Source organism: Aulonocara sp. 'chitande type north' Nkhata Bay, linkage group LG19 (assembly GCF_057382095.1).
Source record: "Aulonocara sp. 'chitande type north' Nkhata Bay isolate Kocher_YH1m ecotype deep benthic linkage group LG19, A_spYH_male_GT1.1, whole genome shotgun sequence".
NCBI lineage: Eukaryota > Metazoa > Chordata > Actinopteri > Cichliformes > Cichlidae > Aulonocara > Aulonocara sp. 'chitande type north' Nkhata Bay.
In genome coordinates, this window is record NC_141362.1 from 27437023 (window position 1) to 27452214 (window position 15192).

The 15192-nt window shown below is 40.7% G+C and overlaps 1 protein-coding gene across 1 annotated transcript; it reads right to left on the reverse strand.

Annotated features, from left to right (window-relative positions):
* Window positions 1-339: 339 nt before the first annotated feature.
* On the reverse strand, window positions 340-14577 carry znf292a (zinc finger protein 292a). The gene is made up of 8 exons (XM_086274976.1): window positions 14403-14577; window positions 12517-12671; window positions 9262-9340; window positions 8801-8936; window positions 8438-8640; window positions 7985-8121; window positions 7550-7691; window positions 340-7444 (listed from the first exon to the last, which is right to left on the reverse strand). Exons 1-8 carry the CDS (start codon window positions 14550-14552, stop codon window positions 1292-1294), a joined length of 7155 nt encoding a protein of 2384 aa, XP_086131102.1. The 5' UTR covers window positions 14553-14577; the 3' UTR covers window positions 340-1291.
* Window positions 14578-15192: the final 615 nt, after the last annotated feature.

A 15192-nucleotide genomic window follows, 5' to 3' on the forward strand; every position in this document is an offset into this window, starting at 1 on the left:
CCTTCAGGTCCATTTTGCGTTACAGCTGGCAACTCTTAAAATAATGACGCAATAACCATCATAAAGCTCTATAAAAGCCATTAAAGTCTCAAATCAGTGCATATATACACCTACTTCTTCATATATATATATATATATATATAGTTTTTCTTTAGCCGAGTTAATTCCCATTGTGTATTGTGTGGAGGAAATATGTTGCAATAAATTAAAGTTTTACATAACCTTAAGATAAAATATGTAAAAACAAGCCAAAAATGTATGCACAAAAAAAAGTGAACAGTATGTTTAATTGTAGAAATAAGCTCAATATATATTTTTGTTGATGTTAAAAGTACTTTTCCATGAACTATGGAGGCTTATTTCTGCAATTAAAAAAGGAGAAAAAAAGCAGGCTAAGTTAATTTTCATCGTATCGTTTCAAAATTTGGAGTTTCTGAGCAAGTTGGAATTTTGAAGTCCGAATGGGGGAAACACTGAGAGAAAGAAACAAGCTTCCATAATATGTTTAATATGTAAATGTGTTTTAATGCACTGATTTATTTATACTATTGGTATTTTTCATGTCAGTATGCCCAATTTAAGGTGTTTTAAACTGACATTAGATTGCTGGCATTCCCTTCATGGAAAAAGTTTTAAAAACTGTACATTTTCCAGGCTCCTTTGGGAAGCTTTCCGTCCACAAATATGAAAAGTTTCCACATCTATTCAGTTGCTAACAACAACCTTGTCCCACCATATTCCAAGTTTCCATAGCTCATTTAAAACCAAATCATGTGCATCATTTCACAGCTGGGATTGCGCGTAAACGAAGCTACTGTAAACTATATAAGTTAGAACAATAGAAAGTGTGCAGTCAGTATGTTATAAAAAGAACCAGTAACATTTTATTGAACACTTTGTGGAAGACATGTAAATATTACAGATAGGTCTACTAGTGTTGTAAAAGGATGAAATAAATACAAACAGAACTTGAAATCCCATAGGGATATATAAAAACAGTTTTCTTTAAAAGTCTCCATTTAGCAAAAGAAAAAAAAAACATCTTCAGTACTAAGCATAAATACAAACATGTTTCTAAAATCTATGCCCTATAGATTACCTGGTTATTATAACTAACATACATACTTAAAATCATCCGAGACGTTATTTCATTAGGTACAAAATAGGCCTTTTTTTCATTAAGTGTGACCATGACTGTTAACAGTTGGAAATTTGATGCATTAACAAACCATTCTGCAGCATAACTTCTCAAATCCTGAGTAAGACTGAGCTGAAAACAAAAAATATCGGGTTATGATCCGCTATAAATCCATTTTTTTATTATGACTATGGGCCGCATGTCTTGTAGCTGCTTTAGCAAAAGATCAGCGCCATCTGATAATGTTTTATCCATGACTATCTTAACATTACTCACTGATTGGAGATTGAGGGGGTTTCTGAAGTCTACAAGACTCTCACAACCTTTCAATTCATCAGCTGCTTTACTTTTGGTTGCAGATTTCTGTTTGTTAGTGTGTTGTCTTTTGGAAGGCAGTTCAGCACTAGATTTATCATTTAATTTGCGTTTGGAAGAGTTGGTCGACTCTGAGGTTTCCAAGAACTTAAGAAAGGAGTCCTCAAGTCCTAACGGCTTGAAAGACGCTGACATAACCCCATCATCACGTTGTTCTTGGGCTGCAGGGGTACCAGGATTTGAGTTCTCTCTTGAACTGTTAACAGTTGTGCGGTTCCTAAGGGTTTGTATCCTCTCCGGACAAGCTGGTGTGGGATGTGCAGGTTTTCTGGGACGGCCTCTTTTAATTCCTCCTTCTGTCCCAGTGGAAGCTTGAGATTCTGCACTATCGTCGTTGGACAGCTTGCTGTCCTCTTGGACTATTTTTTCTACCGATTCATCTATTTTCTGGTCACTGGGCTTTTCAACTTCTTCTGGCTCCATGTCCTCAGAAGATGAAGCTGACGTGCCCTCTGCTTTGTTTGCATCTTTGCATCTGGCGCGTGAGTATTTTTTGCAGAAAATGAACTGGCTCCTCTGATCTTCAATGTATCTCTCTGTGAGGCCATGTGTGGTGTAATGCTTAAATATATTTCTTTCAGCAGACTCCACTGCATCGCAACCTATGATCATGCATGGGTACTGCAGCGAGGACTTCTTGGTGCACATGGCAGATGCTTCTTCATGAGATTTTAGTGTAGGCTTTCCAAAACTAGTCCAGTGTTCAATGGACTTTCCATCTTTCTTTTTAGTGTTTTTCTTTTTCACTCTGAATTTACTTTCTACGTTCTCTTTCCCATTGCTAACCCCTGGGAAGAGCCCTATCGATTTAGTCCTTCTTCCATCACTTATTTTGGGGTCATAAACATAGTCGTGCTTTTTGATGAGGTGACGGAGCAGGTTTGACTTTGTAGTGTACACTCGGTCACATCCATCGTACTCGCACCGGAAAGTTGGATCAACCGAGCCGCTCTCAGAAATGGCAATTTCCTTGTGGTAATTCTTAATGTGCTCAATGTACTTTTCCACAGAGCTGAAGGGGAGAGCACACTCTGGCCGGTCACAGTTAAAAGTTCCTATGCTCATACTGGCCATCATGGCGGTGGCTTTGTCACGGGTGAACTTGTGTAGTAAGAGGTAATGTTGCACCAGCCGTGTGATTCCCATGAACACCCTTGAGCAATTTTTCACTTGACACCTGACTTCATTATCTTTTTCTATGGTCTGATCGCTCTCCTGTCCGGTGTTAACACTAGTCTTTTCAGCTTCAGTTTCACCTTCAGTTTTGTTAGGGGGCAGGGATGCCTGATGCATGGCCTTGTAATGGAGTATCAAATTGTGCTGGATGGTGAATGCTGCAGTGCATCCCTCATGAACACAGCGATAAGGTCTGTACGGACTGTAGGCATTGTCTGCGTCAAACATTTTGAGGCTTAACCTCTTCTGAAGTTTCTCCTTTTTCTCCTCCTTTGTTGGTGTGCTTTTGGAGCTGCTGGGTTTTTCTGGAGACGATGAAGGAGATGAAGGCGGAGACTTTAGCTGTTTCACTTTGCTCGGGCTCACGGCTAATTTTCCTTGTGGCATTTTTGCTTTGCCAACGGGACTGAGCTTCTCTTTCAAACTGGATTTCAGTGTCATTTCTGGACTGTTGTTAATAACAGCCACTTTAGGTTCCTCTGGAGCTTTTTCAGGAGCAGGTTGTGCCACTTCCTCAAATGGCCTGTCAGTCAAGTAGTTTTGAGGTGATGGTAGTCGTGTAACAGTCAATACCTCAGAGGTCACGCTTTGCTTTGACACGTCTTCTGGAGTGACCTGAGGAACGTCTAGATTGTTGTCAGCGTCTTGTTGAGGTGCAATTGCAACATCAAGTGGTTCCTGTTTTATAGCAGGAGTTACAGGTGCAGACTTTGCTATCTGGCCGCTACTGAAATCGGTGTTTGGACGTTTAATAACTGCATCAGCTTTGTTAAGTTTAAATGCACGTCTATTTCTAGCACTAATTCTAAGCTTCTGCATTTCTGCCTTTGACAAGCGATGGACTTTTTCATAGTGAATTCTCAACCCTGTCGTTCTTGTAAATGTTTTTGGACAGATCTGACAAGGATATGGTGACAGTTTGGATGGCGTTCTTTTTAGTTCATCTATCATCTCATTAGTATAATCGTGCATTTTACTCAAGTGTTTGAATAATGCTTCCTTTGTCATGAACGAGTACTCACAATCCTCCTGGTCACATTTGAAAGGTTTAGGTATCTTTTCAGTGGGCTTGTCGTCACTTTTACTCAGTGTTTTGTTCTTTTCAATAACAGGGGCTGGATCACAATGACTAACACTTTGCTCTGTGGACATTGCACTCCGCATCTTCTGTTGAGCAGCCTCGATCAAATCCAACCTTTGAAAGGCATGTGACATTTCCATCAGGTGATCCTCCTGATAAGGTACATCAAGAGCTGGATTAGCCAAATCTACTGCCTTCTCTTGCTGGATTTCAGTGGAAACTGAGAAGGAGTTTGGATAGTCCATGATATTTGTATTCTGGGGCTCCTGTTTCAACACCACGGACGAGGTCAAAGTGGTCAAGCTACAAGATTCCTGTGAGAAGTCACCATTTGGCATGTTATATATTGCTCCATTAGTGTCAGGGACATGAGGATCATTGAGGAAATCAAGAAATGATGTTGGGAGATCAGCTGTCAGGTCGATTTCATCTAAAGGTCTGCACTGTGAGCGTTTAGACAGGTGACCACCAAGAGATTTGGTGCTTGTAAACTCTCTAAAACATCTCCTGCAGATGACCTTGCCATCCTTGATGATTGCGGGCCATTTGGTACGCTTGCTCAGCCTGCTGCGTTTTCCTTTCTGCACATCTGGGTCACTTGCCTTTTCATCTGAGGGGTTTGTCTCACAGTCGGCATTGGCACAGTCCTCATCGTAAGGGAAATCAGTGTGAATCACGTTGTGTGGGCTGAGCATGCCATCCACAGAGTTGTCTATCTGATCATAACCGTGAGGTGCCATACTCTCCGGTTCAGTTATTTCACTTGTAGATTTTATTGGCGCTGGAGCCTCTGGGGTTAAACATTTCATTGGAATATCAACTGATGAGCATTGAGTGAGACAAGAGTTTTCACTCTGAGCATATGGTGTGTGGTAGCTTCCGTCAGGGAGGCTGTCAATAGTTGAGATACTGTTTCCATTATCCAGCTGTCCTGTCATACTTGCACTGCTTTTTCTCACATCTACATTGTCTCCTGCACCCTCAGGATGCATGAGTCCATACTGATGTCCTCCGTTATGCATTTGGCCTCCATTGTCAAGCATCAGAGAACTGGACACATACTGAGACATTAAACTTGAATCTGAAGGAGCGTTTGACATAGTGGGAGCGTGCATAGCTGCTACTGAGTGATCTCTATCAGATGGGAGAGACGATGTGGCTTGATAGGGGTCTGCCTGCCAGTGAGGATAGTTGCGGGGTGGGTACTCGTTCATGTTAAAGGCATCTGGATAGCAGTTATTCATAGGAGGTGAAGACCAAGACTGAGACATGTCTGACTGCATCATTCCGCTGGAATTGTTTGGGCTTCCCCAGGATGAGTACACCGTGGGGTTTATCATTGGAGTGATAGGCACAGGCTCCATCGATCCAGGGTAACACTGGGCGGGAGAGCTTGAGCATCCCATTAGGTAATCCATCTGCTGCATCCCAGGTTTGTTGCATAGTATTCCTGGCTGGTTTGGAGGCTTGGCACCTGGGTTCTGAGGTTGACTTTGTGACGCTGGTCCACTGGGTGTCTTTTTTGCAGTAATTTTGGCCACTTTGTTATATTTTTTCGCCAATTTCCAATCTTCGAATATCTCAGGGTGTTGCTTCTTCACATGCCTAGACAAACTTTTGTTTGTACTGTATGCCCTTGTGCAATCATTAAATGGGCAGCAATGCAGGTTCTCTTCACTTCCAGCAGTAGCTGCAGGTGTGCTAGTAGGATATCCTTGAAGCGAAGAAGGAATTTCTGTCTTGATTTGAGCAGGAGAAATTATTTGTGGAGTTGCTTTCTGAAACTCATTGCCTGGTACATTATTAGTCCCACTGACAGTTACTTCCTGTTGACCTGGCAAAGGATCTGTATTACTTGGGACAGGATACACTGGAGGAACAGTACCTTGCACAGCCACATTTTGGTGGGCATGTGGAGCTTGTGGTGGTTGAGTGGCATCAACTGGTGCTGGAGTGGGATTGGTCAGTGGAGTGTAGCATTTCTCTGGTTCTTTTATCTCAGGATGTCCAATTGAATTCAGCATATTTTCGACTGAGTGTTTCACTTTCAGGGGACCGGGGGCTGGCGATGTGCATGGTGATGCACTGGCATCTGATGCTTCCTTCATATGTATATCTGTATTAATCCCTTCAAAGCATACAGCAGCAGAACATGTGTCTTGTTGGGTTGGGGTGCTCTCTTGTGGTGGTGGTGGCTGCACTTTTGCATCGGATGGGGGGAGCTGATTTGCGATGTTAAAACTGTTCGCTGCATCATTGTTGTGATTCTCTTGGTGGGACAAGAACTGAGACTGTGAGTAGAAGATTTTTCCACAGTTGTCCGTTTGGCAGGTGTAGGTAAGGTAATGCTGAGCCTCATGATCATACAGCAGGTAGGCCTCGCTGAAAACTTCGCCACAGTTAGGAAACATACACTGGGCCTTAAATTCTGGGTGTATTTTTCTATGCATGAGGAGCTCCGAATTCGAATTAAAGCTGGCCTTGCAATTCAGCTGTATGCATATATATGGTCGGGTGCCACAGTGCATCTGCAGGTGATCATTGAGGTGTCTGACATTAACAAACTGCCTCCTGCAGTACTGGCAAACCACTTTCTGCTTTTGTATTTCTAAAAACCTCATGGCCTCTTCGTCGTTCTTGTGAGATCTGACATGAGCCATGAGGTTACGGAAAAACTTGAAAGCTTTAGTGCAGTTTTTCACAGGGCAGAAACAGTCTTGGCTTATCTGTGTGTCAGATGTAGTTTGTTCTATCTTAACAGGGGGTCCCAGCTGTTGTCCAATTTGAGATTCAATTTTAACAGGACTAGTGTTTGTCTTGGCAGCAACTTTTGAAATTTTTGATGGACTTTTAGGGGACTGAGGTGGTTTGGTTACTTTTCTTGCAGCTTTCATTGCAGCTAATCTCTCTTTGCAAGACTGCTTTACATGTGTTGCTACGTGTGGTTCTAAAATCTCCCTAGTTTCAAAACTGTCAGCGCATATTGGACAAAGATACATTCCGTCTTTGAAATGCTTCTGAGCGTGACGAACAATTCTGTGACCTAAGAACTCCTTGTCACACAAAACACAATACTGCATGTAAGCTCGCCAATTTCTGAATCGGGCAGACACAAAACCCTGCTCCCGCAGTTTTTTAGCCTCTCTATTTTTTTCTCTTTCATCTGTGATTTCATTGAGTTCATTTGTAGTGGTTAGCAGGAAATCCTCCAGGTCTTTGTATTCAGGGAGTTTGCCAAGTGCACTTTCCACCTCTTGTTCATCTGTGTCATTGAGTGTGTCAATAGAAGAGACAATAGCTGCCTCCTCGCCCATCAGTGCCAAGCAGTTGCGTTTCAATGTTTTCCAGTCCCAGAACTCCGGATCAAAAGGCCACTGTGTCTTCAAGGCCAGCAGTAACTCGCAGCGTAAAGAATTGGGCACTGGTAGACTCCCGTCCTCCTCAGGTTTTTGGTCAGGTTCATTGTACAGTGATTCCACAGCATAATATGAGTCAACCGTAGGCTGGAGTAGGAACTCTGTGAGCTGGCATGCACGCTTAACTTCTAGATCAGTTGGCAAGAGGCAGGAAATAGTCTTGCAGATGGTAGACTTGCTATCTTTATGGTCACTGGAGGTCATTTTCAGAGCTTGAATGCACATTTCTACGCACACTGGAAGCCCCACCTCCCCAACCTATGAAAATAGAAAAACATAAAGGCCAACGATTTTATTTTAAAGCCTTATATGTCTATGTCTGTTCTTGCATTAACGGTAAACGCATAAGACTATTTTCCTTACCTCATTTTGGATTACTTTGATGAGAAACAGAATGTGACAGACACTTCTGCAGAGAAGAGCCATCTCTTTGCTGCGGCTCAGAAAGGAATCAGCAGACGACTCTAATCGCATGAGCAGTTTACTCCAGAACAAAGTCAGTTCCCTGAAAAAGTTCACAAACGGAACTGTTCAAGGTTTTGAACTGAAAGAGTGCGTAAACTTTTACACAAATTAGGCTGTGTCTGCACTGATGGAACCAATATGTTGAATTTATACTTTGTAGCATCCTTCATTTATTCACATTTGGCCAATCTATAAGCTGCATCTATAATAATGATTAACGATAAAAAGAATTGCACTTACGATATAAAGCATGCATGTTTAGCCTACTGCTGTTCCATGACTGTGCAACTCTTTTGTTCTTTGCAAATGTCTGAAACATATAGCAACTCTTACCAGGCACAGTAAACATCTCCTTGGAGAAGCTGTCTTTTGAGAAAGGAAGTACACATGCAGAGAGCGCCTTTCTCATCTCCCTCAGACTCCAGGTTGCAGATCATTTCAAGGGCATCCTTACAGTCTATTGATGCAATCTATTAGAGAAAACAGATCAAATAAAAAATCAGTTCAAATGAAATCCAGTTGCAGTATCAGTCAATTTCAGATATCAGGAAACTTCTAAACAAACAAAGGGTCAATTTGATTGATTCAACTTCAGTACAGTTTAAGAAAGGCACAGTCCGTTTGTCCGTTTCAAAAAAGCATCTAACAACAAATGTGGTTTTAATAACAATACCATATTACGAGGGCTCTAAAACATTTAAGTGGCCACAAACCCTGCTGAAATATTATTTTTAATCAAGTAAAATAGTTTATTTTAAAATAATGTTTAAAATAATGTTTTCATACCTCTTCCATTAGCTGTTCCTGACTTTTTGTCATACAAATGCAAAGCAAATAGGTCTGTTTGAAGTTCCCTTTTCCTTCATATCCCGGATACTCTGAGCACATCTTTGCAAGGACAGCTGCTTTATTAATACTGTCCACTTTGATAAGATGTTTTATCCGCATGTTGAGAAGCGTGGGACCTTCGAGCTCAAGAAATTCATGGACTGAGGAGGAGAAAGAAGAAAGTTGAGAAACTGGTCATGAGAGAGAATTCAGTCAGAAAGTTTACTATTATACACAGCGAGAGTTATTTCCTAGAATTACAGCTGTAAAAGTCAGTGCGGTGCGTTGGCAAGCCTAGACGTATAAAAAAAGAAGACTAACCTTGCTCAGTTTGAGGAATTTGATTGGACAGGATGCTGCTTAATGTGGTGTTGGCCCAGACGCCGTCCTGCTGTGCCAGTACTGAGAGCAGGCAGAGCTGTGTGCTCCCACTTTCTTGCAAAAGGCCGTGTGCCAACTGTAACAGAAGACGCACAACTATGTAATGATTACATTGCTAAAACTTCAGTCAGTCGTGCTTTGAAATTTCATTTTTCATTTCACTCATGCCTGAAATATTTGCTATGGCGATGTTACGATAGTCAATTATTGAAGTGATATATGTATTCTTTACACATAATAAATCCTCAGTGCAGTATTTTACCACATATCATTTTACATATCCTTTAAGTAAGCTAAACCAAATGTTTTCTAATAACTAAGTAACTTCTCATTGCTTATCACTGAAATGATAAGAAAAAATGATAAGAAAAGTATCTACAAGTAGCTCTGCAGATACTGACCTTCATGGAGGACTGGAACTCCTCCCATAAGGCACCAGGGACATGCTGGGGCAATAAGAGCAGCAGCTCTGCACAGCTCCTGTGAATCCAACACAGCAATTTGTTAAAGCCAGATGTAGGTCAAGGATGTGCACACAATCCGTAAAATGGGGATAACCATACAAGAATAGCTTTTTGCAGGGTGTGAGTGTAAAGTCAGTTTGGCATTTTGCAAATATAAAGCTGAGGAACATTTTTAATTTTACTGCGCAGCTGCTTGTCCAAAGAAACATATTAATACCATTCATACACTCATGTTGTTCATATTAACAAAATGTTGCAACTAAAGGAACAAAGGAATTCCTGTGGTAGTTGTATTTAAACCTTGGAGTGCAAAGACGGTGACCAGATGAGAAGTAGCTCTGGAAAGAGCATATAAGATGGGTAGACAGTGCATTGCTCTGCTTAACATCTAGAATATATATATCTGTGTGTGCACGCGTGGTGTTATTTTTGTTATTTTACTTCCCTACTGCATCATGCATGATACAAAATCAGCGACAGAATGCAAATTAATCTGGCTGATTTCTCCTCTCTCTTAACCTTTTAAAACTGGTCGGAGTAGGCACGCTCCGTTTTGCGTAACTATTTTTAAATCCCTGTAGAACTGGAACCACGTAAGCTAGCACGATAATTTTTTTTGCATATCAAACCGGAGGCGTTGTACTTACATCTTATGCCACCAGCTTGCCCTAGGTCATGGTTTCCTTCCACATATAGCTTTGCAAAAATTGCATAAAAAGCACTTGCAGCATCAAAAACATAATATTCCAGAAACACGCTTTGCCGATCCGATTACCTGTTCAAAACACTTCCTACATTGGAATAGACTCTCAGCACGAACTATCGCATGTCCACCATTACTTGCCCGAAACTGTAAGTGACGTCATTTTCATGGAAAATGTAGGGGTTTTTTTGTTTTTTGTTTTTTTTACCTTCGGGGCTGTATAAGCCTATACTGGTGTTTTTAAAAGTTATGTTTGACTTTATGCTTTTCTGAATAGTTTCTGAGATGCTTAGAACTCAAATTGCACTCCTTGAAATAGGTTTTTTTTGATGCACATGCTGGTTTGTTTTTGCAAATTTGGATTATAATATTTATTTTTGCTGCAGTATATAGAAATTGGTGTATCTCAAAAATAAAACTATGAAGACACTCAAAATAAATTTCCTGTTGTTGGAAACTATTTTCTGGAACTTTTTTGTATTTACAGTTTTGAGGGATAAACCTCTGAAATTTCTCTAACTAGAAATATATGTAAAAAAACCAAACATTTTTGTTGTAGTTTATTGCACTTTTTTGAAATGTATGTAGTTACTATGCACTTAATGCATACATATTATTACAATTTGGGCTATAATGGTTGTATTGATGTATAGCAACTTGAAATGCTCCCAAAAATGGCACTACAACATGTAAACGTGTAAAGATAAGCTCTGGCGGACTTGGTTCTATGGTAGGTCTTAAAGAGTTAAATTGCGGTACAATTTATATAAACTCATTTGACTCACGGGTGTATATATTGAGTTTTAAAACATTTGCTGCAGTTCATTTTTTTGTTTAGCTCCATATCATCAACTCAAACTATTTCTTTCATTATTAGAGACAGTAGTGAATTGCATTTTTGTAATGTCCTTTATGGGCATAATATATGGTCCAATTTTGATATATTTCCATTCTGATACCAGTGTTTGTTTTTATTTGCTAACATTTCAGTTATCTAGATGTTTCCTGCTGTCATACAGTATTATCCCATCTTATTTGAGATGCCACTTGTAAACACTGGTGTCTAGTCACTTTTGGGTTTGTTGGAAGGGTAATTGTGAAATCATTGTTGTTTAGAGAAACCAAAATGTATTATCTCTTATTGTGAGAGTAGTTGGAGATCACTTTAGGGTGAATTATATACTAATTCACCTAAAATAAGGTAGGACCAAGACAGATTCAGTGAATGCATGATAAAACATCAGTATATCCAACCATCCTGTGAATGGAATACTTTTTCTGCACCTTTCCACACAGGTAAAATGCATATCCCACAACTGCCTATTACCAATAATTAGGCACTGATCATTACTTGAGAAACATGACTAATCGGGTCACTGTCAAGTGAGTTAGTGGCCGCCCACTTTGTGGTCAAAAAGCATTTACAATTACAATAAAGGTGGTAATAGGCCTTTATAGTATACTGCTGAATGTCCTGATCCCTGTGCAAATTCATCAGTGCAGTTGAGTTTAGCTGTGAGCAAAATCGAGGTCTAAGTCACGATATGTCCTAACCTCAACCCTTTGCTGCTTGCCTGCAACAGCCATTGCAGGCCTATATCCCAAATAGCTATTGAGATGATGAAAATATAACACTAAATGTGATTCAGAATATCTTTTCTTTTATATTTATTATTTTACGTACTTTAATGGTATCATTACCACATCATAGAATATCTAAAAAGCTTCTGTGCTACTCATAGTAAGATGTGTTCACAACATAGACGACATAGGCATGGTTATTTTGCTGGCTTCAATCTATTTTTATGGTGTGGGACTTATATGCATCAGACTGTCAATAAAATCCTGTAAAGCTGTACTGTTAGGATTAAAAACTGGTGTATAGTTTGAAATCCAAACTTTAGACACAAGTTGAAAGGGAGGCTTTGTCTTGCTGCTTGATCATCGTAAATCGGTAGCGTGATTTCGACACATCGGTACGTCTGTTCACTCCAGAGGCATAATGATGTGTTCTGGATTATTCAAATACATCTTATGACTAAGAACTAATGTACATTCTTGGTGTTGATAACTATTGTCTCTGACTTCATTTTGCGTACACGTTGCATCCTCCTCTGTAAATCATCCCAAATCTGTGGCTCCCTGAGAGATCCCCTCCACTTCCACTCTGCATTACAGCCTCAAGGACTTTGTTTTCATAAGAGCACACCCTGCAAATAGCTAAGTGGCTCCTGTAGACTGTTTATAGAGTATTTGAAAACTTTCCATGTAAGTTTCCTCTGAGATTTGGGTGTGTTTTGTTTATTTTTACTGTCACATATTATTCCTCTTTCCAAATGCCCAAAGGGATTAAATTCTCTCTTAAAACAAACCAGTAGAACTAGAACTACTCATCACCACTTTAATCTTTGGACTTAATGCACTCTTGTGTTTATGTTATTAATATCTATCACACATTTGCACTGACACTGAATTCATTTTCTACTCACAGTGACAACTTTTCAAGTAGGAGTGGCACATTTTCACATTCGGAGGAGAGACAGGAGGCAGCCTTAGCAAAGCAGAGGATGGCCACGGTGTAAACCTCCAGCAAGGGCAGTGGATCTTCATCCGTTTTCCAACGACTGGCATGTTCCACCAAGACCTTAGAAAAGAAAACAAAGACTTCAGTTAAAATAGGGCACTGAATGACAACTTACAAGCTTCTGTGCACAAATAGTCAAAAAGTTGTGCGGAATATTATCTGTTTTAGGCTTCTCGACTTTCAAGATTTTCTGCTTTTCTACATTTTTATGTCAATCTGAAACTCTCGGGGTGATGGATATAATAACCACAGTAACAATTTTTAACTTCCTGCTTTTGTGACTCCTCTTCACTGAAAGACTATCTAATAAAGATGAAAAAGCCAGAGAAATGTGGCTTTACTGGTAAAGAAATATGTTGGGAACCCAGTAAGAACGTTGAGACAAAATTTGCTCATTCCTCTTTACGGGAACCGCTTTCAATGATGTAAAACTTGCTGCTATCAGTGTAAATTAAGCTACAGATTTCTGATTATCGCTTACATTTAAGAGACAGCTACCTTTAATAAGCCAAAAAGCCATGCCATCAGGACAATCAATATTAAATGTTATGTTTAATACCATGACATACTTATTACACATTTAAGTTAAGGAGTAGTATCCTAAGCCATTAAAAATAATCTAGTGTGTGCAAAAAAAAGTATTTTTTTTTTATCCTTTTTTATACAAATTCAGCAAATCTAAAACCTAAATTTAATCCATAAAACTTTATTTCTTTAACACACTGCTCGCATAAAAACGCTTATCATGCTCAGTGAGTGTATTATCCCTGCAGCTATACGCTTTTAAATACATTCCTGCCCCGACTAAAAGTGCATTCAGTCCCAGACTCTCCCTTTTTTTCCCTCTCACATAACTTTTAAGTTGAATGAATTCTTCAGAGCCGGTTAGAGATGCACTGGGTCAAATTTAAAATCTCACACCAATTTGGTGCCATGAAAATAATCTACGTTGTGTCGCAGGAAAATGGAGAAATCGCATAATGTGCATCTATGTGGTCATGGCTAATTAATGAGACGGATACTGGAGTCGGTGACCACTAGAACACTTTCTCCTTCAAATCACTGCTCAGCCAGCTGCAGGCTAATCGGTTGCTTTTACAATGACATCAGTTGAACATCTCGTGCTGGCATAGATAAAAGCGTTGTAATAAACATATGCGCTGATGTGGTTAGCTGGATTAATTAGTGCAAAAGGCCCGGGCTAGCACACTGGGGGAAAAATCACTGCCCTTTCCGTACAAAAAAAAAAAAAAAAAAACAGCTTCACAAAAAGTAACCTAAATACACACCAAGCTAAAATCCCCACAAGCATGGGTGCAGTCTTGCAGCGCTTACACTGTGTTTTTTTATTACCTTTAACAAGTATAAATAGCGGTGCACATGAATGCAACCGCTCAGGAAAATCTCGCTAACACAGCTATCCGTTTTTGCACAGCATGACCACTGCACAGACAGGGGGACCCTGCATACCAGCTAGCAACATTCATTTGCTATTAGCTATCTGGCCTGGAAAATACGTGTAATTAATGCAGCGCGGGCACGCGATGGCGTGGCTTCTCGCCGCGTGGATGGTCAGACTTTGCAAATAAGTGCATGCCGCATACGAACATCACTGGTAAACCTGGGGGAAAACACTGAGGAGGTTTTTTCCCCATCTTGAAATGCCAGGGAGCTAGCTAGGCTGCTAACCCCTTAGCTACATTGTTATAGCAAACGTAGACGCGCATCCTCGGCCAAGAAACCAGAGGGGCTGCAGGCAGCCCGGGATGAGCAGCAGGATAACGAGCTAACCTGGCAAAACTCCTGGCAGAAATGCAAGGAGGCTTCCAACGGGGGCTGAGAACTTTCTTTCAAAGCTGTGGTCAACGCTTGGAACCGCTCTCGGAGCTCCTCGATAGCTTTCCGTGTATCATATTCCTTCTCTGTCTCCCCCTCCGCCATCTTCACAACAATCACGACCGCGTACGCACAGATGTTACGCTGACAGACTTGCACACGCACGCGCACGCAGGGGGAGGGGAGCGTGTACTGTTATAAGCTCAACATAACCCCGATGTCAACAAAGCATCCACAACCTTACGCATAAAATCACACTGTGCACACGAGCTGTGGGTCACATATATGCTGACGCGGTAACCTCAGAGTGATTGATGTGGGTTACCACCAACACTGCATAGTAGGGTACAAGACATAAAAAGATACCGCAGGCAGGCTGTGACATCGAGGCGTGAACCAGCCATCTCCTAAAATAACACAAATCTGTGTGCAAAATGATTTTAGTCTACTCCCAGTGTCCCCACGCAAACCTTATGTATCTTCCAGGTATGAATCCTGAGAATGTGCCCCTGGGTCTGCTGCAGAAAAAGGCCTGATTCAGTGTCGCATGCTAAGAGTCACTCCAGCAGGCCAGATGTTAGAGGTAAATCAGATTAATACTCGAGGTACATCTGTGCAGCCCGAGGGAAAAAAGGATACCAGGGTATATTTCATAAATCTACAATTCATGCTACACCAAATGAGCATTTGAATTCAAATTGAACTCTTCTACCTGCACCCGTGCTCAGAGCAGCACATCAGAATA

Excerpts from the sequence above, each read along its gene's own strand:
- znf292a (XM_086274976.1), bottom strand. The coding sequence starts at position 14,552 with ATGGCGGAGGGGGAGACAGAGAAGGAATATGATACACGGAAAGCTATC. Across the intron at positions 8,641-8,800 it reads AATTCCTCAAACTGAGCAAG|TCCATGAATTTCTTGAGCTC; the intron begins GTTAGTCTTCTT and ends TCTCCTCCTCAG. Across the intron at positions 7,445-7,549 it reads TCAAAGTAATCCAAAATGAG|GTTGGGGAGGTGGGGCTTCC; the intron begins GTAAGGAAAATA and ends CTATTTTCATAG.